General features: G+C 47.1%; 1 protein-coding gene across 1 annotated transcript in view; it reads left to right on the top strand.

The window, feature by feature from the left end:
- The first annotated feature begins 2,373 nt into the window (after positions 1–2,373).
- Positions 2,374–24,821, top strand: part of TYR (tyrosinase) — a 42,535-nt gene continuing 20,087 nt past the window's right edge. The window contains exons 1-4 of the mRNA XM_083170171.1: positions 2,374–3,331; positions 11,079–11,295; positions 13,659–13,806; positions 15,518–15,699. Coding sequence (XP_083026297.1) covers positions 2,501–3,331; positions 11,079–11,295; positions 13,659–13,806; positions 15,518–15,699 — 1,378 coding nt within the window. The 5' untranslated portion in view covers positions 2,374–2,500. The remainder of the gene's footprint in view (positions 3,332–11,078; positions 11,296–13,658; positions 13,807–15,517; positions 15,700–24,821) is intronic.

Genomic DNA, 24,821 nt, shown 5'->3' on the forward strand with positions numbered 1-24,821 from the left:
CCTTCTCAAATGGACAAAACCATGTGCACTGCAGGTGGGGCAGATGTAACTTGTGCAGAGAGAATTAGAGGTACTTGTGGATTATCACGGCTCCCATCGCATGCCATATATAGGGGCATGCGATGGCATGCGATGCGATTTTTGCCGGTTTTGTCAAAATCGCATGCGATCGCATACGATTTTTCACTGAAAAGCATCCAAATGCATTGGAATTAGTATTAAACATGTTCCGTGGCCCCCAAATGGCATTTTTGAGGCTGTACCACCCCCACTATCATCGCAAACCCGAAGCGTGGCGAGCGCAGTGAGCCCGCGAGGGGCGGCGGTACGCGTCCTACGACCTTTTCATACCCCCACTATTCACGTCGGCGTGGAGTTGAGAATAGAAAGTGTGGCGAGCGCAGCGAGCCACCGAGCCCGAAGCGTGGCGAGCGCAGCGATCCCCGTGTGGGGACGCGTATACCTGTGAAGCCCGTGAGGGGACGCGTATAGCTGTAAAGGTATCCGCGTCCCGTCGCCACGCTTCGGGCACGGTGGCTCGCTGCGCTCGCCACACTTTCTATTCTCGACTCCACGCCGACGTGGATAGTGGGGGTATGAAAAGGTCCTAGAACGCGTACCGCCGCCCCTCACGGGCTAGCTGCGCTCGCCACGCTTCGGGTTCGCGTTGATAGTGGGGGTGGTACAGCCTCAAAAATGCCATTTGGGGGCCATTGAACATGTTTCATACTAATTCCAATGCATTTGGATGCTTTTCAGTGAAAAATCGCATGCGATGCGATCGCATGCGATGCGATCGCATGCGATGCGATTTTTTTGTGTACGATGGCCATCGTCGGAGCCGTGATAATCCACCAAATTAGATTTGGGTGGTGTTTTACCTCAAAGTGAGATCTATATTGCAGTGTAAAAATAAAGCACAGAAACAAAATCTCATCCAAATCTAAATCACTCTGCACATATTACATCTGCCCCCCCCCCCCTCCCGCAATGCAGCATTATTTTGTCCATTTGAGAAGGAATTTGCCTTTGCGAGTGAACCAGAATAAGGGCATTTTGGGCCATTTAGGGATGTTCCCGCTTCCCGCCCAGGGCCGCCATTGTCCCACGGGGGGGGGGGGGGGCAGTTGGGAGTCCCCCGCAGCCTGAAGAGAATAGACGCTGTGCGCATGCGCACAGCGTCTATTCAGCGACGCAGAGCGGTGGAAAACGGGCGGGCGGCCTAAGAACGTGTCATCCATTGAGGCCACACCCCCTTCTCATAGGCCACACCCCTTAATCCCGACCCAGCAGGACAAAAAGTTGAGAGGTATGCTGCATACATTTCAGAATCAGGACCAATGTCTGTACGCACTGCGTTTGGGACAGGTGGACAACATGCAGCTGATCCGACGGGCTGTTAAACAGTATCTGGGTGCGTCACAGGTCAACTGTCAATCGGGAACTCAGCATTGAGTAGTGTGTGCTGAGCTGAGGAGAGAGGCTGGGCTGCCACCACTGTGGCTGAGCCCCCGCCTGCCACCACTGTCGGCCTGCACTAGGTCAACTTTGAAAAAAGGTCAACACAGGCAAAATGTCGACATTGCTTTGGTCGACGAATGGAAATGCCGTCAAAATATTTTTTTTGCCATTAATTGAGCTGGGTTATAATGATTTCAATTCATTAAATGATCACTGACGGATCTCGGGGAATATGCTGTCCAGACATGTGCCAAAATAGCAATAATAGCAATTAGATTTCTATATCCCATCGTTACCTAACGACCAAAGTTTCTTTCTTGTTTTGGTACTTATGTATTATCTGGGCTCCCATGTTAAATGCACCCCATTTTTTCATACCCCTACTATCCAACTACGTATGGAGTTGATTTTATATAGTGTGGCGAGCGCAGCGAGCCACCGTGCCCGAAGCGTGGCGAGCACAGCGAGCCCCGCGAGGGGACACGGTCTCATAAGAAAAATGGGAGCCCAGATATTACATAAGTACCCTTGTTTTTTTTAAATTCCTTTTAAGTATTGTAGAATTCAGTTGTGTTTTATGAATGGGAGAGCCTGTGACGGATCACATGGTGTCCGTGCCTTATTAAACCCATCAGTTTCATTCCTCTTAAAGCCCTGATCTAATTTGTCTGTGATTACATTCGCCTGTCCTTTTTAATGAGAAAAACAAACAGCCCTTTAAGCATAATGAATGTTGTGACAAGATGTTCATTTCACTTTTAAAAGTTGGCAGAAAAGTTTTCCGGTTCGTTGATAGACAGAAATAAACAAAAAAAAATAATACAAAAAGAAAAAAAAAAAGTCTTCTCACATTCCTGTGTCCATCAGTGCTAATAATGAGGGGTGGGAACATGCATCTGCTTCCCTCTAGTGAGGCACCAGTGGTGATATAAGCCTGGACACATGATTAGCCCAATTAGTAAGTGGAGAGAGAGGAGTGAAACCTCTCTCCTTGGTGTTTGCTGGAGCTCTGAGGAGTTGTCGAAGTAGGGACCTCGTCATGACTGGTCGTATAATGCTTCTTGCAGTTGGCACCCTACTGTTATTACTGCCCTCATCCTATGGGCAGTTCCCCAGGGCATGCAGCTCGGCAGAGGTCCTCCAGAGCAAGGAGTGTTGCCCAGCCTGGTCTGGAGATGGTTCTCCTTGTGGAGAGGTCTCCGGGAGGGGGGTGTGCCAGGATGTGGTCCTGTCCAACGCCTCTGTGGGTCCACAGTTTCCTTTTTCTGGGATTGACGATCGAGAAAACTGGCCCATTGTCTTCTACAACCGGACATGCCGTTGTCTGGGCAACTTCATGGGCTTCAACTGTGGGGACTGCAAGTTCGGCTACACCGGGCCGAACTGCACCGTGAGGAAGCTGATGGTGAGAAAGGAAATTTTTAGGATGAGCACTGCCGAGAAAGACAAGTTTATCGCCTACCTCAACCTGGCCAAGCGCACCATCAGTACAGACTATGTCATTGCCACTGGGACCTATGAGCAGATGAGCAATGGTACCAACCCCCTCTTTGCGGACATCAATGTTTATGACCTGTTTGTATGGATACATTATTACTCCTCCAAGGATGCCTTCCTGGAAGGAGACCAGGTATGGGCAAACATTGACTTTGCCCATGAAGCACCCGCCTTCCTGCCCTGGCACAGATACTACCTGCTCCTTTGGGAACAACATCTTCAGAAGGTCACTGGGGATGAGGACTTCACCATTCCCTTCTGGGACTGGAGAGATGCCCAGCAGTGTGACGTCTGTACCGATGAGTTCTTTGGGGGGACCCACCCAACCAGCAACGTCCTCCTCAGCCCCGCATCGTTCTTCTCCTCCTGGCAGGTAAGTCCAGTACCCGCTTACCCCACATAAGCCCATATTACATTGTGTTTAGGTTTCCTGTATAATTCAGAGGCAGCAGCATGCTGGGACTTGTAGTTTCTCAAGAGTAATATTGCTACTGGTTGCCAGTCTTTTCTGTACAGCAATGGCTCTCAACTGCGGTCCTCAAAGCACATAGTCCAGCTTTTATGGCTGGGATACGGTCATTTTGGTTCATCACTGAAGGTTGACATGGCTTAGGTCGACGCATTAAATACTCAACAGAGTTGGAATGCCGACACAAGCATTAGGTTGACAGTGAGAAGGTCGACAGTCAAATGGTTGACATGAGTTGTTCACTTTTAATTTTTGAGCTGATATGTGCCGACAGGCGGCATTTCATGCCGTACCACCCACTACGGCGTGGCGGGAGAATAGAATAGTGTGCCGAGCGCATTGAGGCACCGTATGTGAAGCATGAAGAGCGCAGTGGTACACTGACGGTGTCCATGTCAACATTCAGGACAAAAAAGCGAAACACATGTCAACCTAATTCTTGTGTCGATCTAAGCCATATCGACCTTCGTTGGTCGATCCAATGACCCCATACCCTTATGACTACCCTGCTTATTCACAGATGATATAATAGAGCTGACTGAGGTACAAATGAGGTCACCTGGGCCTAACCCCGGATAGCCACAAAACCTGGACTGTTGGTGTGCCTTGAGGACAACTGCTGTACAGTATTGTATGCTGGGACTTGTAGTTCACTTGCTGCTATGAAGCAGTAACTGGCCTCCTATTGTAACTGTACAATATTTCAGACAAGTAAAAAGTAGATTTTTTTTTTTCTGTACTTTTACAGAACTACAGTAGTTTCCTATTAATAACCAAATTATTATCATAGAATTTGTATAATTAAGTAGCTACTTTATTGCCCTTCCCCCTCCCAAGTGTTGACATCAGTTATTGTAGCAGCAGCCTAATCCTGGGGCACCTGCTAAAGTATTGGGGCTATTCCTGTGGCAGCGCATGTCATTAATTCAGCCAATAAACTCCTTGTTTTAGTGACGTCATTGATTTCTGTAACCATGCAGAAGGCAGGATTGTCAGCATACCTCCCAACATGACCCTCTCCGGGAGGAACACAATGCTCCGCTCCTGGACTTCCCTGGTAATGTATGATTGCCATCACCTGTGGGGAACTAGGTAATTGATAAGGTGTCACCGCAGGTGATGGCAATCCTACATTACCAGGGGAGTCCAGGAACAGAGCAATGTGTCCCTCCTGGAGAGGGTAATGTTGGGAGGTATGTTGTCAGTGATATGCAATTTACACTAGGGTGTCTCAACTGCAGTCCTCAGGGGTATGGGTAATTGGGTCAACATTGCTTATGTGGAAAGGTTGACATAAGCATTAGGTCGACAATGGCTAGGTCAACAGTCAAAAGATCGACATGTGTTTTTCACAATTTTTTGTCCCGAATGTTGACATGGTCGATATGAACATCGTCAAAGTGCTTCAGGCACTAAAACCATGAAACTCCTGTCTTATACCTTCCTCAGGATAGTCTGTCATTGCATGTTTTACAGATCTCCTCGGTATATAACCAGTGAAATGTAATGACTACAGCTGTGCACAAACTGGTTAATCTGGAAAACATGCCCTGTTAGTGGCCCAGGAGAGCTGAAGTTGTGAAATGGTTAATGTTGTGCTCATTGTATAACTAGCAAAAATTTTTTTTACCAAACACATGCACCCAAGATTGTGGGAGGCGGTGGGCATTTTCCGACATTGGCGTTCCCATGCAAATCGCCCGGTGGTGGTGGTGGGGGGGCAGGCAGCTGACCTCACCGGATGTGCACGTATGTCTAAGTGACCTGAGAGTCACTTAGATATGCGTGCACAATGATGTGGATGGTTCCCCCTAGCCTGCGAATGGATGTTTCCATTTGCAGGCAGTGTGGGCGAACCCATTGGTGCGATGAGGGGATGGGCGGCCTCATCCTAGGTCACAGTCGAAAGGTTAACCACTATTGGTTGACGTGCATTAAATCGACATGGTTAAAAGTTTGACGCATGAAATATGTTGACATGAGTATTTCATGTTTTTGGGTGTCCTTGTCAACATGGGCACCGTTTATAATTGTACCGTGGTCTCAATAATTTGGGCACATTCTCCCTCTGATATTCTCATGCCCACTAGAATGGTAAAGCCTGAACAAGTAGGTTTAAAAAAAAAAAAAACATGAAAAAAAAATCTCATTGGCCTGTCGACCTAATGACTACATGGCCCATGGGTGTTCCCTTGTCTAGGCGGTCCTCTATAGTGCTGCGGGTGTACAGGTCTATTTTAAATGCACTAAAAAACTGCACCGCTGTGTACTGAGTCCTTCATTTTATGGAGTAGCCTGCTCCTTTATATATGGGACCCAGGGCCGGATTAAGGCTTGGTGGGGGCTGGGGCACTTATCCCTTTGAGTGCTAACGTTGCCGTGAGAGCCTCAAAATACCCGCTAAAAATGCCAGCGCCACTCACAGCGACTGTTCTTTTTTTGGGGTGCAATATTTAACTATACTGGCTTGAGGGGGGGGGGGGTTAGAGTATATTGTACAGTACATTCCTCCCAACAGTTCTCATTCCAGGAGGGATAACATGCTTTCTACCCAGAATGGACTTCCGAATATGATTGTATCAATCATCTGGGTTGACCAATAAAAGGAATTTCAACACAGGTGATGGCAATCCTAAATTAGCATACCTCCCAACTTTTCATGTCCAGGAGCCGGGTCAAAGCTGCTGCGCTCCGAAAATTCCGGGGGCGTGGCCTAATTCCGGGGCGTGGTCTATATTCGCGGCTCTCCCGCGAGGACACGCCCCCATTTTGCCGCTATGGGGGCATGACCCAGAGGCTCTGTGAGCCTCTAGCCATGCCCCCAGCCCGCTGGCTGCGGGAATAGACGCTGTGCGCATGCGCACAGCGTTTATTCCCCGCTGCTTAGAAAGCCGACATAGGGGACTCCCGCTGGCCGCGGGAGGGACAGCGGGACAGGCCCTGATAATCAGGACTGTCCCGCTGAAATCGGGACTGTTGGGAGGTGTGAATTAGAGTCCAGGTGAATAAAATGTAGTCCCTCCTGCAATGGGTCTTGTTGGGAGGTATGGATTATGTATATTCAATTATACTACTTGTGCCTGATAACTGTTTATAGATCCACCATATTGAAAGACCATTTTTATAAACTATCCTTGTAGTGGAACAAAGACAACGTCACCTCAAAATACACATAAAAAACTAAAATCTACTCGATCATCTATCTTGTCACATGCAGCATCCTATGTACCACTTACACACTGGGCCAGGAATCAGGAGAGTAATGTCACTGTTCTCAGGCCGGGGGCCCTCTGACAGGTGTGGGGGGGTCCCGGGATACAGTATCCCCTGCACCCCCCCCCCCCCCTTAACATGGCTATGTTTGTGTACCTACAAATCATGAGAACTGCAGTTGCTCTATGGTTGACAGACACGAGAGGAGCACTAGGTTAAGCTGTCGTCCCCAATGTTATATTCTTCCAGACTGCCATCCCTTGTATCCTGCCCCATTCGCTAGTGTCCCCTGATGATCTGGCAGATTTGTCTGAATGACCTTTGTGCATTTTCCAATGTTTGGGAGTAAATAGTTGACGGTCGTTTGCTCCAATAAATGATCAGATTTCATCCAAGCAGACATATTGGACAGATAATCCTGCAGATAATTGTATAGTGTATGCCCAGCTAAGGTGCTGTGATATGCATAAATTAGGCAGGGCAATGTTTAATGGTCTCGATATGTGCAATAGTCCCCTTTAGGAGAAACAGAACAAGTTTTCCCTTTTTGTGTGCATATATTTGTATGGGTCTATGTACTGTATGTAGAATTGCTGCAATCGCACCAAATAGTAGTTCTCTGCACACTAAGGGTAGCGACCGTAGCGTACAGCGACAAAATCATTCGATGTTCCCAAGTCTGCTCTGACTTGCAGCATCATGTGACATCCGCTGCCCGCCCCGGCAGGCAGCTGCCAGTCTGTGTTCGCATGGGGATGCCCAGTGTTTTCGTGGGTAAGCCGAAGGCGCCCGCACAGCAGCCCTGCAAATGTGCGTATGCAGAGACCCAACATCGGCCCCCTAAATTCTCCGGGGACCAAGCAAATTAGAATGACCCCCTAAATCCCATGAGACTGTACAGCATAATTTATTTTTTTAAATAAATGAATGGGAATGACGAGGGCATTATAGTGTGAATTATACTGCCAATATGCTTGGTTATTTCTCTCCTCAGAATGAAGAGGGTGACACTACGGAAAAGAGTGGCGTGAATGCTGGGGTAGATTATATTCTAGCACCCTGCATCTTGCCAACACTGTGCAGTTCCTCACGCCTGTCTTTGGTGTCTGGTCTGTATGTCAGTGCAGAAATACAGGCCACCCCGTGCTAGAATGACCACAGCAGAGACCAACACCCCAGGCAGTAAAGAGGATTTGCACAGGGTTTGCAAAATGCGAGTTGCTAGCATGAACACTACATCTTACTGGAGTGTGGTGATGGTAAACCAAGTACTTTATCCCTCTCCTAGTACTAGAAGTGCCCATCACCACCCTTCATCCTGCAGTGACCGGTTCCTGCCTGAGGAAGGGCAGTGTACATGTGGCAGCAAGGCCTGGCAAACGATGGGGTACAGTATATATAGCTACAGCATGATGCCCTGCTGGCCAGTCTCCTATACTGGAAGTCCTAAGTAAGGGGGTTATTCTGGTTCACTCCTTCTGGCAAATTCCTTCTTAGAGGGACAAAACCATGTGCACTGCAGGTGGGGCAGATGTAACATGTGCAGAGAGAGTTAGATTTGGGTGGGGTTTTATATCAAAGTGAGATCTATAATGCAGTGTAAAAAATAAAGCAGTCAGTATTTACCCTGCACAGTAACAAAATAACTGACCCAAATCTAACTCTCTCTGCACATGTTATATCTGCCTCACCTGCAGTGCACATGGTTTTGTCCACCTAAGAAGAAATTTGCCAGGAGTGAACCAAAATAACCCCCTAAGTCCTTGGGCCTCCTCAAAGTCGCTCATGATGAGTATCTGTAGGCTTAATATGGCTGCATCTCCCACTGGTGGAGTGGATTCCGGGGGAGACCTCAATCGTTCTGCTACTCGGGAAAGGTCTGGAAATAAAACTCCAAATCTGTTGGAAATATTTTGCTACATTTATGATCTTTGTATTGTATGTATTTTAATGTTTTGACCAGGGGCCCCCACCATTGTTAAGACAGCCCTGTTGTAATTTTTTCAGATTGGGCACTTGAAATGTTTGATCAGTGGTTCCAGAGCCGGCCTTAGGCATAGGCAAACTAGGCAATTGCCTAGGGCATGTGGAATGCCTAGGGGCATCAACAGCTTCTGCTGATTAAAATGATATGCAGCATGCCTATATTCTGTGTGTGAGTGAGGCTGTATCTGCATATGAAATAGTGTATTCATGGAAATCACTGCAACATAGCCTTCTGTATGCAGGTACAGCCACAGTCGCACACAGAATATAGGCATGCCACATATCATTTTAATCATCGGAAGCTCCTTGTGTGTGCCGGTCATAACAATGCAAATAAGACAAATTTTCAGCAAAAAAGGCACCCAACGTTAGCAGAACTAGCCAGGAGCTGCATGGCCTATTGATTTAAGATGTATGAGAAAACATCTGTATCCAAGCAGAGGCAGAGGTCACAGTGTTAGCGGCTATGCGAGTGCTGTCTGTGGGTGGGTTGGTTGTGCAATAGTGTTCGGCATATGTGTAAGGGGCATTATGTGTGTCATGTATAAATGCATTAATAATGTGCAACATATGTGTAATGGGCATTATGTGTGTCATGTGTAAAAGGGCATTAATAATGTGCAACATATGTGTATTATGGTTATAAGGACATTAATAATGTGTGTCATGTGTAAGGGGCATTACTTTGTGGTATTATCAGGGGTGCCAAGAGAAAGGGGTAGGGGGTACAAATTACCCAGGCCAAAGTCTGATGGAAGGGCCCAGTGGGGGCCCCCTCCCCTTAAGTGACAGCAGCAGCTGCAGCTCTTCTCCTCTGCCCAGCACACACTGCTTTGTGCTGGGTTGCAGTGTGGCCATGAAGGTGCTTAAAATACAATATTTTCTCAAGGGTATAATGTGAATAATGTGAGGAGTAATGTATATAAGGTAAAGTGGTACTACTGTGTGATGTAACGTGAATAAGGGATACCATCGCATGATATAATGTGAATAAAGTTGCACTACTGTGTGGCATAATGTGAATTAGGGGTACTATTGTGCGACCGTGCCCCTTCCCAGCAAGAACACACCCTTGTTTGGACCGTGCACCGAATGTGTGCACTGTTTCTATTTAAAATATTGCGGGTAGGAGCACCAAAATGATGACTGCTATGATGAGGGTTGATGGTGCTGGGAAAGGGAAGAAGGGTCAGAGGCGGAACTAGCGGCGGTTCTAGGGGGCACCAGCCAAAATCTTGCCTAGGGCGTCATTTAGGCTAGGGCCGGCTCTGAGTGGTTCCCTGACAGTCCAGGGGTTAAGTATATCCAAGCTAGAGTACAGATGATTAAATCAAATTGAAGTATTCCTGTAATTATTGGGGTTCATATACCTGTGGGGAGAGATAAAATACTAGTTTAGCGATTACTTACTCAGGGTTGTTGTGTGCCTCAGCCAGTGGTGGATTCAAGTGGGGGGGGGGGGGGGGGTTGGCGGCTGCAGGTGATTTCCCCCCCCCCCCTCCACCACGTCACCTAACGCAAGTAGAGGAGACTGCTGCTGCCCAGCGGCTGGCTGACCGGTACGGACTAGGGGTGGGGCAGGTGCCTGGGCCCTGTTGTGTCCCTTAATCAAGGCATGATAGGGATACAATCAGAGAAATGTAGTCCAGTCCTACAGGGTACTGGGTAAACCGAATAAACTTGTGCTGGGGTTTTTTTTTTCGGTGAAGGCCTCCAGTATCTGCTTATTTCTCACTGTATGTAAAAAGGTCGGAGAATACTCTTTAAAGGCGCATAAAAGGAAAATGTCTCATCAGATGTTTCTTTTATGACGCCTGTTTTGGCCCACGTTGATGTTTTAGGGATGTTAATTTCTCAAATAAAATATATTTGGAAACTGGTATTAGTGTTCAAACTTATTTGTATACTGTATGGATTGTACTCAAAGCAAATATAAAATGTGGAATGTTGGGTGTACCCCAACTCACGGTAAGAAAGGAGAGCACTGCCTTTTCCTGATTTGTACACATTTATTTTTTCCTCACTTTACGTCTCTATACTGGGAGCACTTTCCCCATTGGTGAAACCCAATCCCAAAAGCGGACATCACCGTGCAGTCCAAAGAAATCCCAATCCTGAGAAGCCGATATCGGCATACAACACAAAGAAGCCTCGATGAGCTTGAAAATCTCCTTTCTTACCAAAGGTTGGGGTACGGCCATCAATCCACATTTTTATATTTGCTTTGAGTACAATCCATATACAAATAAGTTTAAACACTAATACCAGTTTTCAAATATATTTTATTTGAGAAATCAACATCCCCAAAACATCAACATGGGCCACAACAGGTGTCATAAAAGAAAAATCTGACGGGAAGACATTCTCTTTTTATGCGCCATTTTAGTTGTGTAACACTTGGTCATGGTCAAAAACACTTTTTTGTAATTAGTGTCTTTGTTTTTGTCTTTAGACTGTGTGCAGTCAGCCGGAAGAATACAATCGTCTGAGAATCCTGTGCAATGGCACATCAGAAGGTCCCCTGCTGAGGAGTCCTGGACAACAAGACCGAAACAGAACTCCAAGGTTGCCCACCTCAGCCGAGGTGGAAGCATGTTTATCGATTGCAAACTATGACACTGGTCTTATGGACCGATCCGCCAACCTCAGCTTTAGGAACATGTTGGAAGGTAGAAACATCTCAAAGGGGGGAGCGATATCAAATCTTCTGAAGAAAAAGTGATACCTGTAGCAATCAGAATTTGGTGACAACTAGGCACTGTTAGAACACAAATAAGAGTGTGTGTGTCTGTCCCCTCTCAAAATGTGGCCTCATTCACCTATTCCAAATGGCACCAAATAGCCTTTGTGTTCGGAGGATGGGTCAACTGGTTGAAATGGCCAACACACATGGTTGCAGAGGTGGATTTAGACCTCATGGAGTCCTAGGCAAGATACCAGTTTGGGGCCCACCCCAAACCATCCATAGCATAGTCTTTTGAAAGTAGGCTTATTACCGGTTTCCCATTTAAAGTAAACTGACTGCTCACATACAGGGTATGGAACCATTTATGTGTCGAAAACACTTTTATCCTACCAAATAACATCAAAGGGGCTTTCAGAGTGTGAGCACGTCCATGTTAAGTCATAACGTCACGCGGTAGTCGCGCAATGCTCCTCTGGGAACAATTGTTGAAGGCCAGGATATCTTGATGGGACCTGCTGGACCCTAGGCAGGCACCTAGGTTGCCTTGTGGATTATCTGCCTCTGCATGGTTGGCTATCCAAAACAGGTGACAGCTGATCCTGGAAAATCCAAAATCACAATACTTTGGTAAAAAGAACCAAGTAAAACCAAAGTTGCTCACACCTAGTTGACACGCTGTTTTTTTTTTTTTTTTCTTGTTCATCCATGCGAACTACGACTGGTAAACGTAGTCCACCCTGCGAAGAGAAGTGGTACACTAAGTAGGTCATGGTAGACTCAGTAGACTGATGCCATGTTGACCATACCTGGTCGCTGTTATTAGGTTTGCCCAATGATAGTACCCGGTTAGTCGCACTACTCCTGGTGCACAAACTGCATCCGCTGTTCTGTTGCACTTTATTTTCATTGCGTGTGCGCAAATGGATCAGTGTTGTAAACTGAGCACAGGGCAAGAGACCGGGAGGCTGATATGACTGAGCTGAGACATGCATGACGCCATGCCGCAGTGCCAGGCAGATTTAACATTGCCACATTTGTCATTCTAAGCTCCAGCCAGTCTGCGGCTGCAGTGTGAAAAATGTGCGGCAGTCGTTATCCGCGCGTCTTGCGCCATTTAACGCAGGACTCACCGTAGTGATCTGACATGCTGTTCTTTTTATACGTATTTATAATTGCCACAAATTTTATATAATGGATTGCTAAAACTATGACAGGGCATGCTGAGATGTGTAGTTCCATAACAGCTGGAGGGCCATGAGTTTGACACCACTGTCGTAGAAGTTCCAGAGCTGCCAATTGTAAAGGCCAAAGCAATCTAAGACGCCACCTGCACACTTTCACTTGAGGGTCTAGAAAATGGGTATTGGCGGGGTTGGGGGGTGTCAGTAGATTGAAGAATTGCCAAGGAGCCTTACACTGGCCCTGTGGCATTCCAAATAGAGCCCCACAGAGCGGTGGGGTTCTATTTGGAACCCAACAACTCTAAGTGGTCGCCAATGTCCATGTTCAACACTTAATAATGGACCAGGTTCATGTTTTGTAAGAAAAGCAAGGAAGTGAGCAAAACCATGCTGTGCTGCAGGTGGGGCAGAAGTAACAGGAGCAGAGTTGGATTTGGGATGGAGCATGTGTGCTCCCCTTCCATAGCAACATGGTTTGTTCCAGACAGTTATTTTATTGGATTCGGTATGAAATCCCGACGGCCAAAATCCAGAATGGGTCATAAATAATACCGACAATGACAAAATCCCGACATTTAAAATCCCGACATGGTCAAAATACCGACCTATAGAATGTGCAGGTGAAACTGTCAACATGACTTTGGGTCGACAGGTCGCGAGGTCGACATGGGTTTTTTCATTGGTTTTTGACCACAGTTGGAGGTGAACCGCAGCCCTTCGCATCGCTCACTTCGCTCGCAATGCTTTGGGCACGGTGCCTCACTGCACTCGGCACGCTATTTTATTCTCCCACCATGCCCTAGTCACTAGGGCCTAGTGGATGGTAGGGCATGAAATACCGCCTGTCGGCACGTCGGATCAAAAAACTGTGAAAAAACCCATGGCGACCTGTCAACCCAAAGTCATGTTGACAGTTTCACCTGTACATTCTATATGCCGGTATTTTGACCTTGTCGGGATTTTAAATGTCGGGATTTTAAATGTTGGGATTTTGACCCCGTCGGGATTTTGACTGCATCCCATTTTATTAACTTAAATCAGACCCAAGTACGTAGCATTGTTCTAGCCGTGATCCCCTTGTTTTTGCAGATAAACAGAACATAAATGTTCTAGTGCTAGATGGGGTCTTCTAGCCGTTTAATCGTCTCCTTTCTGTTGTATCCAGGTTTCGCCAGCCCACTGACGGGAGTCGCGAACAGCTCCCAAAGTAACATGCACAATTCGCTGCATGTCTATATGAACGGATCTATGTCCTCGGTCCAGGGTTCTGCGAACGACCCGATTTTTGTTCTTCACCACGTGTTTATTGACAGGTGAGTCTTCAAATAAGCAGGAATACGAATGCCAATCCAGTGTCTTGTATACCAGCAGGGTAACGCCCCTCTCCCTCCATTTATGCAACATGGAATCTTCCAGCTCACTGCCTGTTACCGTTCCCTTAGCAAGTTCTGAACTTGGCGCAGCTGCAGATGGTCCCAAAGTTATACTTGGGAGGGGGCTGTTTCAGGACTATCTTAGCAGCCTTTTGAGCCCTTGGGCAAAGCAGTGCAATGGGGCCCCTACCTACACAAGCTTCCCTCTCTCCATGCTAATCACTGATGACGTCGGGAAGCTGGCCCTGGGCTGCTTGGCTTTTGTTTGGGTGAGTACTCGTGATGTCTCTTCACTAGGGCCCCAACAGTATGTATGCCTTGGAGTGGGTTCCTGGATGGAGATAAAGTAACAACCAACCAGCTCCTGTATTTCAAACACAGCCCATAACATGGCAGTTACTGTAGGAGCTGATTGGCTGGTACTTGATCTCCAACCACTTTATCTCTCTCCAAGTTTTAGTACATAGACTTGGGTCCTGTTCCCGTAAAAAGAAGACACGCTCATGGCACATGTGTGACCTCTGACCCATCTCGCTGAATGTAAAGATGGTGCAGTACCACCGCTTTCAGTCACATGAGTTTAATGGCTAGGGAAGCACTGGCTAGTCTCTGTCAGATTTACACACGCATATATGATACATTTAGGTACTGATCATTCTAACACCCTGCACCTTTCAAAAGCCATGTACTGTAATTCCACTTTCCTGCCTGGGGTGTCGCTCTTTCAGTTGATTATTGTAGCACACACTGGTCTGTATCTCTGCACCACAGCAGAGACTCCCCATGCAGGAAGGAGGAACTACATTGGTTTTGAAAGGTGCAGGGTGCTAGGATGAACACTATGTAGGCAATAAACAGTGCAGCAGTATATTATAGCACGTGGTGCCTCTGCAAATCTGCTGCTGGTTAGATCTGTGTCCTACTGCATGTATAGATTTCCTCTCTCCAGGTACGAATAGGACTACTGTAGACTCTGCCTATAGTTTAGTCATTTTCCTAATATGGGCCAGGCTAACAAGTTATATTTACTGTATATTGCACCTAAAACCCTCACAATTGCTGTCCGTTTCAGCTAATTGCTGTATATCCTACAATATCAGCAGGACAAAGGTCCTCTTATTCTGTAAACATAGGGACATTTCATTGTTTGATATATCTGTGGTGATTTGGTCTTAATTCATACCCAATAAAGGTTTGGATTTTTAGTAACAGACTTCAGAGTGCCCCAACAAGACAGTGCTGCCCTCTTGTGGTGAGCAGCTCTTTGAGTGGTCTAGTCCTCCTAGCTCCAGATATATAGTTCTCATTCCCCAACAAGTGTCTTTTTACATCACCCGGAAAATGTCAAGTAGAAAGGGGGTTTATCTACCCAATCTGCAGTGTGAACGGGGTCAGACCTGGCATCTGGGTGGTAAATGGGTATTAGAGAGCAGCATAGGTGAGACTACTGGTAAGCTAATGGGGTTGACTGGAGGTACTTTTTATGAAACTAGCCAGATCTGTTCCGTGCTCCTGGTCCTACAGGTACACCACATTCAGCCACATGCAGGAGTGGACCTAATATACAACAGACAGCATAGGAGAATTCTATGGTTTCCATGTAAGAAACTACATTTACAGGTCTTCGTACTGATGCTTCTTTCTTCCGCAGCTTATTTGAGCAATGGCTCCGAAGACATCGGCCAACACTTGACGTGTATCCGGAGGCCAATGCCCCAATTGGACACAACCGTGGATACAACATGGTTCCGTTTATTCCGCTGTACACTAATGGAGAGTTCTTTGCAGCATCAAGAGATTTAGGATATGACTATGATTACCTTGCAGATCCAGGTACCGTTTTCTATTTCTGCGATTCATAGAGAACTGGTCGAAAAATTAAACTGTGACCAATTTAATTCCATACTTTAAGTTTCCAATATACAGTATTCCAAATTCCTCCCCCTACATCTGCAACCTGTATGTATGCAAGTATATTCCAGGTATTCATTATCTACAATATAATAGTGCCCTGGGTAATATTCCGCCCCATAGTAGTGCCCTAGATTATTTTATTAACTATAGTAGTGCTCTAGTTTACATTGTAAGTGTAGGTCGGCCAGTACACATTATGCCACAAAGTATCCACAATTCACGTTCCTTCATAGTGCCCTCGGTACATATTATGTCACATTTAGTGCCACCTGTTAATTCTGTGCCACACTGTAGTGCCTCTATTTCATATTGTGCCTCATTAAAGTGCCTCAATTCTTATGAGGTAACCTAGGCATAATTCCCTAAACATTGTGTCATCTGCCCATTTTACAGTGCCCTCCAGTTAATAACTTAACATTAGTCTCCAGTTCAGATTATGCAACATTAGTGACCCCTTCTTATTATACTGTAGCATACACTAAATACTCCTTTTACTGAAACTGTAATGCCACAGAATTCAGGCTGGGCAGAGGAACCCAATTGCTTAGCAGGGAGATTGGTATGCAACTTTATAACCTGGGGCTGGGCCCCATATCAGTGGTACTCCTTGGCACCCACTATTGTCACGCTTCTACCTGTGTTAAGTGTATATATATATGGGGTGCATGCATATCGGTGTTCCCTCCTGTGCCTCGTTTCATCTTTCGCGAGCATTATTTTAATATAAGGTTCTGAATGAGGAAACCAGTGGTTTGGTTTTTTAGTTTTTTTTTTCCCTTCGAACAAGGATCATGTCTGCAAGCCCTGACTCCCACAGTCCAGGCGAAAATGACACCTGGGGCCAAATGTAATAGGGTGAGAGTTTCAGAAAGTGAGAGATTTTGGGAGAGTTTTCCCCTTTTTTTTTTTTTTTAAAGCAGCAATCAATTACACTGCAAAACCAGGTTGATTTTGCGATGTAATTGATTGCTGCTTTAAAAAAAAAATGGGAACACTCTCCCAAAATCTCTCACTTTCTGAAATTCTTACCCTATTACATTTGGTCCCTGGATTCTCTCACTGCTTTAAAGAATGCATCGCACACTGCCAGCAACGTTTACAGTATGGTGCTAATATTACTCACTTGTCAGTGTGTGTTTGTGTGACCGGTGTAAATCTTCTAATGGTGGAGATTTATCAAATCTTGGGGAGCGATAGAGTGTAGAGATTATTCCGACAGCAGCAAGTAATCTGCTTCTATCATTTCTTGCAATGCCTGTGGAATGACTGAAGAGTGGATTGGTTGGTTATTACCTTATCTCTGTGATTTTGATCAATTTTGACCAATGTTTTAGACAGGAGGAGTGCGAAGCTGGTGGAAATGGTCAGTACATGCTGGGATTTGTATTACTATGTTAGTGTGCTCTAACATCATGCATGGAGGGGAAGCAATCTTCCTGGTTCACTTCTTGCTGCGTCTGTAACTTTTACATTGTGGAATTGTCTATAAGTATAGTTGGGGCAATTATCTGTTTATTTATTCAGCTGTAGGGTTGGAATAATTACCTACATTTTTCTCCAATGTTAAGCCCCCCCCCCCCCCCCCCCCCTACATACCCTTGTGAGATGTATCGTGACAGGTTGTCCGGGCCCCGGTGAAATGTAGGGGGCGTGACCTTCATGAGGGTGCATGGGCCTGCCCCCATGGAAATAATAAACCAGCGGGAGAGGACAGGCTGTCTCTTCCTCTCTCCCCCAATCAGCACTTAGCAGTGTGTGCTGAGCTGGGGGGAGAGGCTGCGGCAGGATGTAATCTCTCTCCCCATTGCCCGGCTCCCTGCAACGGGGGAGAGGGGGGTGGGACCTAGCCCCCCCCCCCTCCCCCCCAGTAGGCCCAGATAAAAAGTTCAGTATGTATTGTTCTAGGGCTCTGATATACAGTACATGGGACTGCGCAATGGATTGGATGTGGAGGTGAAACGCACGTGATTTGCCACTTTTCATCCAATTCATCGGCCCGTTGCATCAGAATCAGATCAAATTGGCCAAAATCGCACTAATGTATGGGGGCTTTAAAACTTTGACATCCTACATATTGCTTCACCTACTATATACAACCCTCAATACATAGCTGCTGCTTGTTACTAATGTTACACGTATTAACCCTTGGGGTCCATTTATTCACATTTTTACTAAAATGTGAAATTGGTTTCACACCCATCTCGCATTATTTTAGTATCACTTGAAGGCATAAATCCGATCTGGCCACATACACAAAAAAGTCATAAAATTCCAGTAGTGAACCCTGTGAGAACCCCCGGCTTCAGCTGGCGAATCAGAGGGCTCCCATGCAAATCGGAGGTTCTGCAGAGGCTTTCACTGCTCCTAGGCAGTGCGGAAACAGTGTGACCGTGTGAGGATGATGTTGAAAAATCATACTCCCCTCCCCAGGCTTCACTGCTCGGTGCTTTGGCAAGCCTGCCGGCCTTCGGGGCTCTGTGACTGCCTCTGTGGCACACTTCACAGCAGCGGGGCTCACAGAAGGAGGAAGCCCAGAAAACGAGCACCGCTGCTTCAGTCTATTCCCAGGTGGTTAGTGTGGATCAGCAGATGTGGTGGGGTCGGGGGTGGTCAATGTATCACATTCCAGGGGGTCATCGCAATGGGGATGGTTGGCCGTAATGGCGGCACAGGGGAGGGGGTGGGGGTGTCCTGTGCTCTAGACTTGAACCTGAGGACTATTGGGGACCCAACAGATGAGGTCACCTGGTGGCAGTTGAGGGGCCCATATTTTGTCCAGAATTACGCGAAGCCCCTCAGCTTTACGGTTACATGGCCGTGTTTAGTACTTGATGTGCACCTGCCTTTTTTCTCTGTTGAACGAAGCCTCGGGATGAGTAACATCTTCTCATTATGTTTAGAATTAGGGTGTGTAACTCAAGCCCCATCCCCATACACTTTAGAAATTTGGGGACATTAAAAGGCCAATTTTGGTCATCGATAGGAGTGGGAAGTCTAGTTTATTCTGTATGTCACAAGGATTCCGAGCAGGATATGTGCGTAAAACAAACCCAAACCTCTCCTCCTCGTACACGTTTTAAGCATTCCAAAGACCTAAAAGACGTTCTTCAGGGCACTGAAGAGTGTAAACCTTTTTGTTTGCTCACCGCATTGCTCGGATAAGTGAGTTTAGTCATTACTTTGTAATATTGATTTGGATGTTTAATTAAAATTCCAAATGTAATTAAAAAGAAAATGAAGTTAATTACAAATCTACAATATTTCTTGGTTAATTACGGATTCCTTACCTCTTGTTGGTTCCTAGAGAGGAAGGTTGGCAGTGTCTAGCCTGAAGTGGCGTAACGGCGAACCTAGGGCGCGCTAATCTAGAAAAGAAACAATGGTGCAAGTAAAACTGCAAAATTTGCTCAAATAATTGTATGGCGGTGGGCGGTTGTGGTGGTGACATTTGATGAATGTAAATTGGCAGGTACGCTCGCTTGTTTTGAATGAATGACTGATTACAGAACTTAACCATATGATCTGCAAAGTCACTTTTAGCCCCGCCCCCTTCCTGCCATTGCTAGTCGGTGACCTACAATCCTGAAGCCGGCAGGATGCCAGAGAGCCAACTACTCTTCTGAGGCATTTTCAGCGACTACTCCAAAAATCTGTAGCCTCCTGCAGCTCCCGGGAGGGTATCCAAGCATGATATTAACACTTAGCTGATTATGCAAAAAGGGCCTAATTCAGACCTCTTCGCTAGACTGTGTTCAATCGCAGCCTAGCGAACAGGTCAATGATATGCGCCGAACGTAGTGAGGGAACGGACTTTTATTTCCATCAGTGATCGACAAAGAGGGGGCGGGTGCTGAAGTCATGTGACTGGGCCGAATTAGTTCCCTTCCGATGGGGCTTGAATTAGGCCCAAAGTTTCCTCATTGACAGGGCCAGATGCACTACGCTTCAAAAATGATTAAAATGGAGAGTGATAAACCACCAGCCAATCAGCTCCTCTCTGACATATTTCAAACACAGTCTGTGACATGGCAGGCAAGAGCTGATTGGCTGGCTGTTTATCATTCTCCATTTTATCACTTTTTGAAGCTTGATACATCTGGCCCTTAGTGTCTTCAGAGAACAGTACTGTACTTTCTTCAGATCCTTTCCCCCACAAGTAACTGCAATCTCCCTCCCTTCCCCGTCCCAAGTTCTGTGCATACTTTTATAAACAGGTAGTTGCTTTAGAAAACAATCTGATTTTAATTAATGCATTTAGTCTTGTGCATCATTAAATTGCACTCCAGTTCTTTAATGAGCGCGCCAGCCGGTGATGGAAGCACTCGGTACACTTTCGCGGGGAGCCTAATTTCTCTTTAGTATGTATTTTGCATATTTTTAGCATGTAAAACTTGAGTGAAGTGAACAGACCTATATACCCAGGACACTGGTAATTACAGCAATTTTATTCATGGCTAGTTTTATTAGGGCCATTAATTCTACAATGTTATGGGCTTCATAGCATATTCTGCTTTTTACGTGTTCTTCATCTAAATTAAGGTCTTTCTGCTGAATATCATTACCGAGGTTCGTGTTGCATGAGGAAAGGGAAAAAAGGTGCATTTTATTAAGTGTCGGCAATATGAGGAGGAAACGGGAAATGGTGTCCGGATGGCTGATCGACAGCTGCTAGAGCCTTGATGGCTAACCTTGACACTCCAGCTGTTGTTGAACTACACATCCCAGCATGCTCTGAATCAGATTTAGCATGGCAAAACTGAAGCAGAGCATGCTGGGATGTGTAGATGAACAACATCTGGAGTGTCAAGGTTAGCCATCAAGGGTCTACTCTAAGTCGACATTCAATAGGTTCAAGCAAAAGGTCAACAAGGTTTTTTGTTTTGTTTTTCTACCTTCACCATTCATATAGACAGATGGAGCCCTGTCGGGACCTGTAGATACTTCTCTTTAGCGCTGTCGGGACCTGTAGATACTTCTCTTTAGCGCTGTCGGGACCTGTAGATACTTCTCTTTAGCCCTGCCTGGATCTGCAGATACTTCTCTTTAGCCCTGCCGGGACCTGCAGGTACTTCTCTTTAGCCCTGCCGCGACCTGCAGGTACTTCTCTTTAGCCCTGCCGCGACCTGCAGGTACTTCTCTTTAGCCCTGCCGCGACCTGCAGGTACTTCTCTTTAGCCCTGCCGCGACCTGCAGGTACTTCTCTTTAGCCCTGCCGCGACCTGCAGGTACTTCTCTTTAGCCCTGCCGCGACCTGCAGGTACTTCTCTTTAGCCCTGCCGCGACCTGCAGGTACTTCTCTTTAGCCCTGCCGCGACCTGCAGGTACTTCTCTTTAGCCCTGCCGCGACCTGCAGGTACTTCTCTTTAGCCCTGCCGCGACCTGCAGGTACTTCTCTTTAGCCCTGCCGCGACCTGCAGGTACTTCTCTTTAGCCCTGCCGCGACCTGCAGGTACTTCTCTTTAGCCCTGCCGCGACCTGCAGGTACTTCTCTTTAGCCCTGCCGCGACCTGCAGGTACTTCTCTTTAGCCCTGCCGCGACCTGCAGGTACTTCTCTTTAGCCCTGCCGCGACCTGCAGGTACTTCTCTTTAGCCCTGCCGCGACCTGCAGGTACTTCTGTGTGGTCCTGAAGTGCCTGACCCTATCATTGAAAATGTACCTCCCAAAATGGCCACCACCTCAGAAGACCAATATTCAGGATGCTAGAGGAGGTGGCCATTTTGGGAGATACATTTTAAATGGGTTCAGGAGTGACCATACTTACTGAAATTTAAAGTTGCCTCACTGGGAGAAGCCTAGAGAGGAGACTTTCAGCTGCCATTGGGGGGGGGGGGGGGGTGGATGTGACAGAGCCCTACATCATCAAGCCCCACCCCATTACCAGTCTCCTCCTACCCCCATGGTGGGGTAGGAGGAGACTGGTGGCATGTTTGCCCACCCTTCCGGGGAAGCCAGGAGGGGAGGCAAGTATGTGAGTGGCAGCAATGGCTGGTGGAGGAGGTAGAGGAGAGGAAAAAAGATCCCCTGACAATAAGCAGGATGGCACCACAATTAATATGCTACTGACTGCGCAGTGGTAGTGGAGCACAACACCATGCCAGAGGATGTAAGGGTGAATTACAAGTGGAAGGCTTGAAGCCTCTCCCCCTAAGACCAGTAAGACCTTGCATCTTAGCCTCTGCCTCCCCTGTTTTTCTTCATGCCACTACATAAATTTAAGGTTCTCGTTTCGCCTCATTACGGATGTGACCGTGTACGTTTGTAAATTTAGTAGGGTATTGATCATGGATTTAAGCCGTTTCTTTATGCTGCATTTGATGGACAGACAGGACCATTTATTTTGCCCAATCAATATGGCTGCTGTACTTATTTTTTGGGCTATATCTGGGCCTTGCTGCCTATTATTCCCAACTTTAACGCGTGATGGAACTTGATGCAGGACCTGACACTACAGTATGATCTGCAGCAGTGGTCCTCAAGGCACACCCGCAGGCCAGGTTGTATGTAGTTCCCTACTTATTCACAGATGGTATAATCAAGCTGACGGGTACAAATTAAGTCATCTGTGCCTAAGCCTGGATAGCCAGAAAACCTGGACTGTTGGTGTGCCCTGAGGAACACTGCTCTACAGGACAGTCATTAATAATGGTACAATGACACCTAATGCATTCTGTGTTCGACATGGGGGCCATCCTCTCGTTATAGTAGACAAGTACTCCAAACTATGGAAACCTCTGATATCCAGCGTTCCTCTGGTCCCAGCCAGTGCCCGATCAGGGGCCACATGGGGCCCATCCTCTCATTATAGTAGGCAAATATTCCAAACTACGGAAACATCTGATATTCAGCATTCCTCAAGTCCCAGCCAATGCCCGATCAGGGGCCACATGGGCCTGAAATGTCTGTGTGGTGTTGCAGGTGGTGTGACGGGATGCAGTTACCAGTATACTGATGCCGGCATCCTGGCTGCCCTCACAAGAGTGGTGCTGGTACTCTGAATATATCAGGATTCCAACGCCGGAGTACCGACAGCCAGGATCTTGATGGGTAAGTATGCAGGGCTAGCTAGGGTGCGGCCGGGGGATGGGGGTTTACGTCTAGGTACTACCAGGGGGGACTCAGGGTAGGCTGCGGGCAGGGCTATTTTTCAGCAGGCTCCAGCAGGAACTGAGGCCCTTATTCTAGTTCACTCTTTCTGACAAAATATTTGGTACTTGTTTCCTAGCACGGCCACACCGATCATGATCGTGGGCATCGTTAGTAAAAATCGCATGCACTAAAAAATCGGGTGCGATGGTATCAACGCGATGCCCACGATTTCCCATAGGGAACAATGTTAAATGCCTCAATTTACCCGCGATGCCCCGATTTCCCATAGGAAACAATGTTAAATGGCTCAATTTACCCAAATCATCATAGGGAACAATGGTAAATGGGCCAGAAACCCCCAAAAACCCCCCATAACAGTGAAATGTCCCCCCAAAAGTAGTTTACGCCACCCCACAATCAACGTGAACCCGAAGCGTGGCGAGCGCAGCGGTACGCGTCCTCCGACCTTTTCATACCCCCACTATCCACGTCGGCGTGGAGTTGAGAATAGAATAGTGTGGCGAGCGCACGCGGATACCTGTGAAGCCCGCAAAGGGACGCATTTACCTGTGAAGGTATCCGCATCCCCTCGCGGGGCGCGCTGCGCACGCCACGCTTCGGGCTCGGTGGCTCGCTGCGCTCGCCACACTATTCTATTCTCAACTCCACGCCGACGTGGATAGTGGGGGTATGAAAAGGTGGGAGGACGCGTACCGCCGCCCCGCGCAGGCTCGCTGCGCTCGCCACGCTTCGGGTTCACGTTCTTCGTGGGGTGGCGTAAACTACTTTTGGGGGGACATTTCACTGTTCAGGGGTGTTTTGGGGGGTTTCTGGCCCATTTACCATTGTTCCCTATGATGATTTGGTGAAATTGAGGCATTTAACATTGTTTCCTATGGGAAATCGGGGGCATCGCGGGTAAATTGAGGCATTTAACATTGTTTCCTATGGGAAATATCGGGGGCATCGCGTCTGGACCATTTAAGCCTTTTTTAGCCGTCTGCGACGCGACCGACGCGATTTTGACTTTTTTCAATGCATTTCAATGTGAAAATCGGGGGCATCGCGTCGGTCGTGTTGCAGACCACTAAAAATTACACCCGATGCCCGCGATTGTGGCCGTGCTAGGAAACAAGTACCAAATATTTCTTAGATGGACAAAACCATGTGCACTGCAGGTGAGGCAGGTGTTACTTGTGCAGAGATAATTAGATTTGAGTGGGGTTTTACACCTGCCTCACCGGCAGTGCACATGGTTTTGTCCATCTAAGAAATATTTTGTCAGAAAGAGTGAACTAGAATAAGGGCCTCAGTTCCTGCTGGAGCCTGCTGAAATATAGCCCTGGCTGCGGGGAGGGGAAGGTTACACATGACTGCAGCAAAGAGGTTCTGCATCAGCACCAAAGTACAGCACCTACCAGGGTTATAGTCATCTGCAAGGCAAATAGCTGTTTGTCCCATTGGCCATTGCCCCCTGGTTGTACCCTGCTGTATGTGGGTGTGTGTGGCACTATGGCATTTATCTTCTGAGTAGATAACCCGATGTAACCCAGGGAGGAGACACAGGGGCTCATTTATCATTTCAGGTTTGTGTCTAACTCCCCGAATATACCCACGTTGGGGGGTTAGCCGCAAATATTAAATACCTCCAAAATGTATGATGGAGGGACCACAGGGGGAATCTCCTATACTATACCTGCTGCGATCACTCCTTCCCCACTGGCAGTGGCATCATCCATAGGTTTCTATGGGGGATGCGATGCTCCCCGATGTATCAATATCGGGCAACATGACATCAGGTCCCTGGGCTACCACCATTCTAACATGGCGGTAGCACATAGCAGACTATGGGCTGCTTACCGCAACGCCGGCGGGGCAGTGCGGTCAGTGCTAGATGCGCATACGGCACCCGGCCGAGCAGGGTTACGGTATACCACCTATATTATCGCATAT

Source organism: Crinia signifera, chromosome 2 (assembly GCF_055691185.1).
Source record: "Crinia signifera chromosome 2, ASM5569118v1, whole genome shotgun sequence".
Taxonomy (NCBI): Eukaryota; Metazoa; Chordata; class Amphibia; order Anura; family Myobatrachidae; genus Crinia; species Crinia signifera.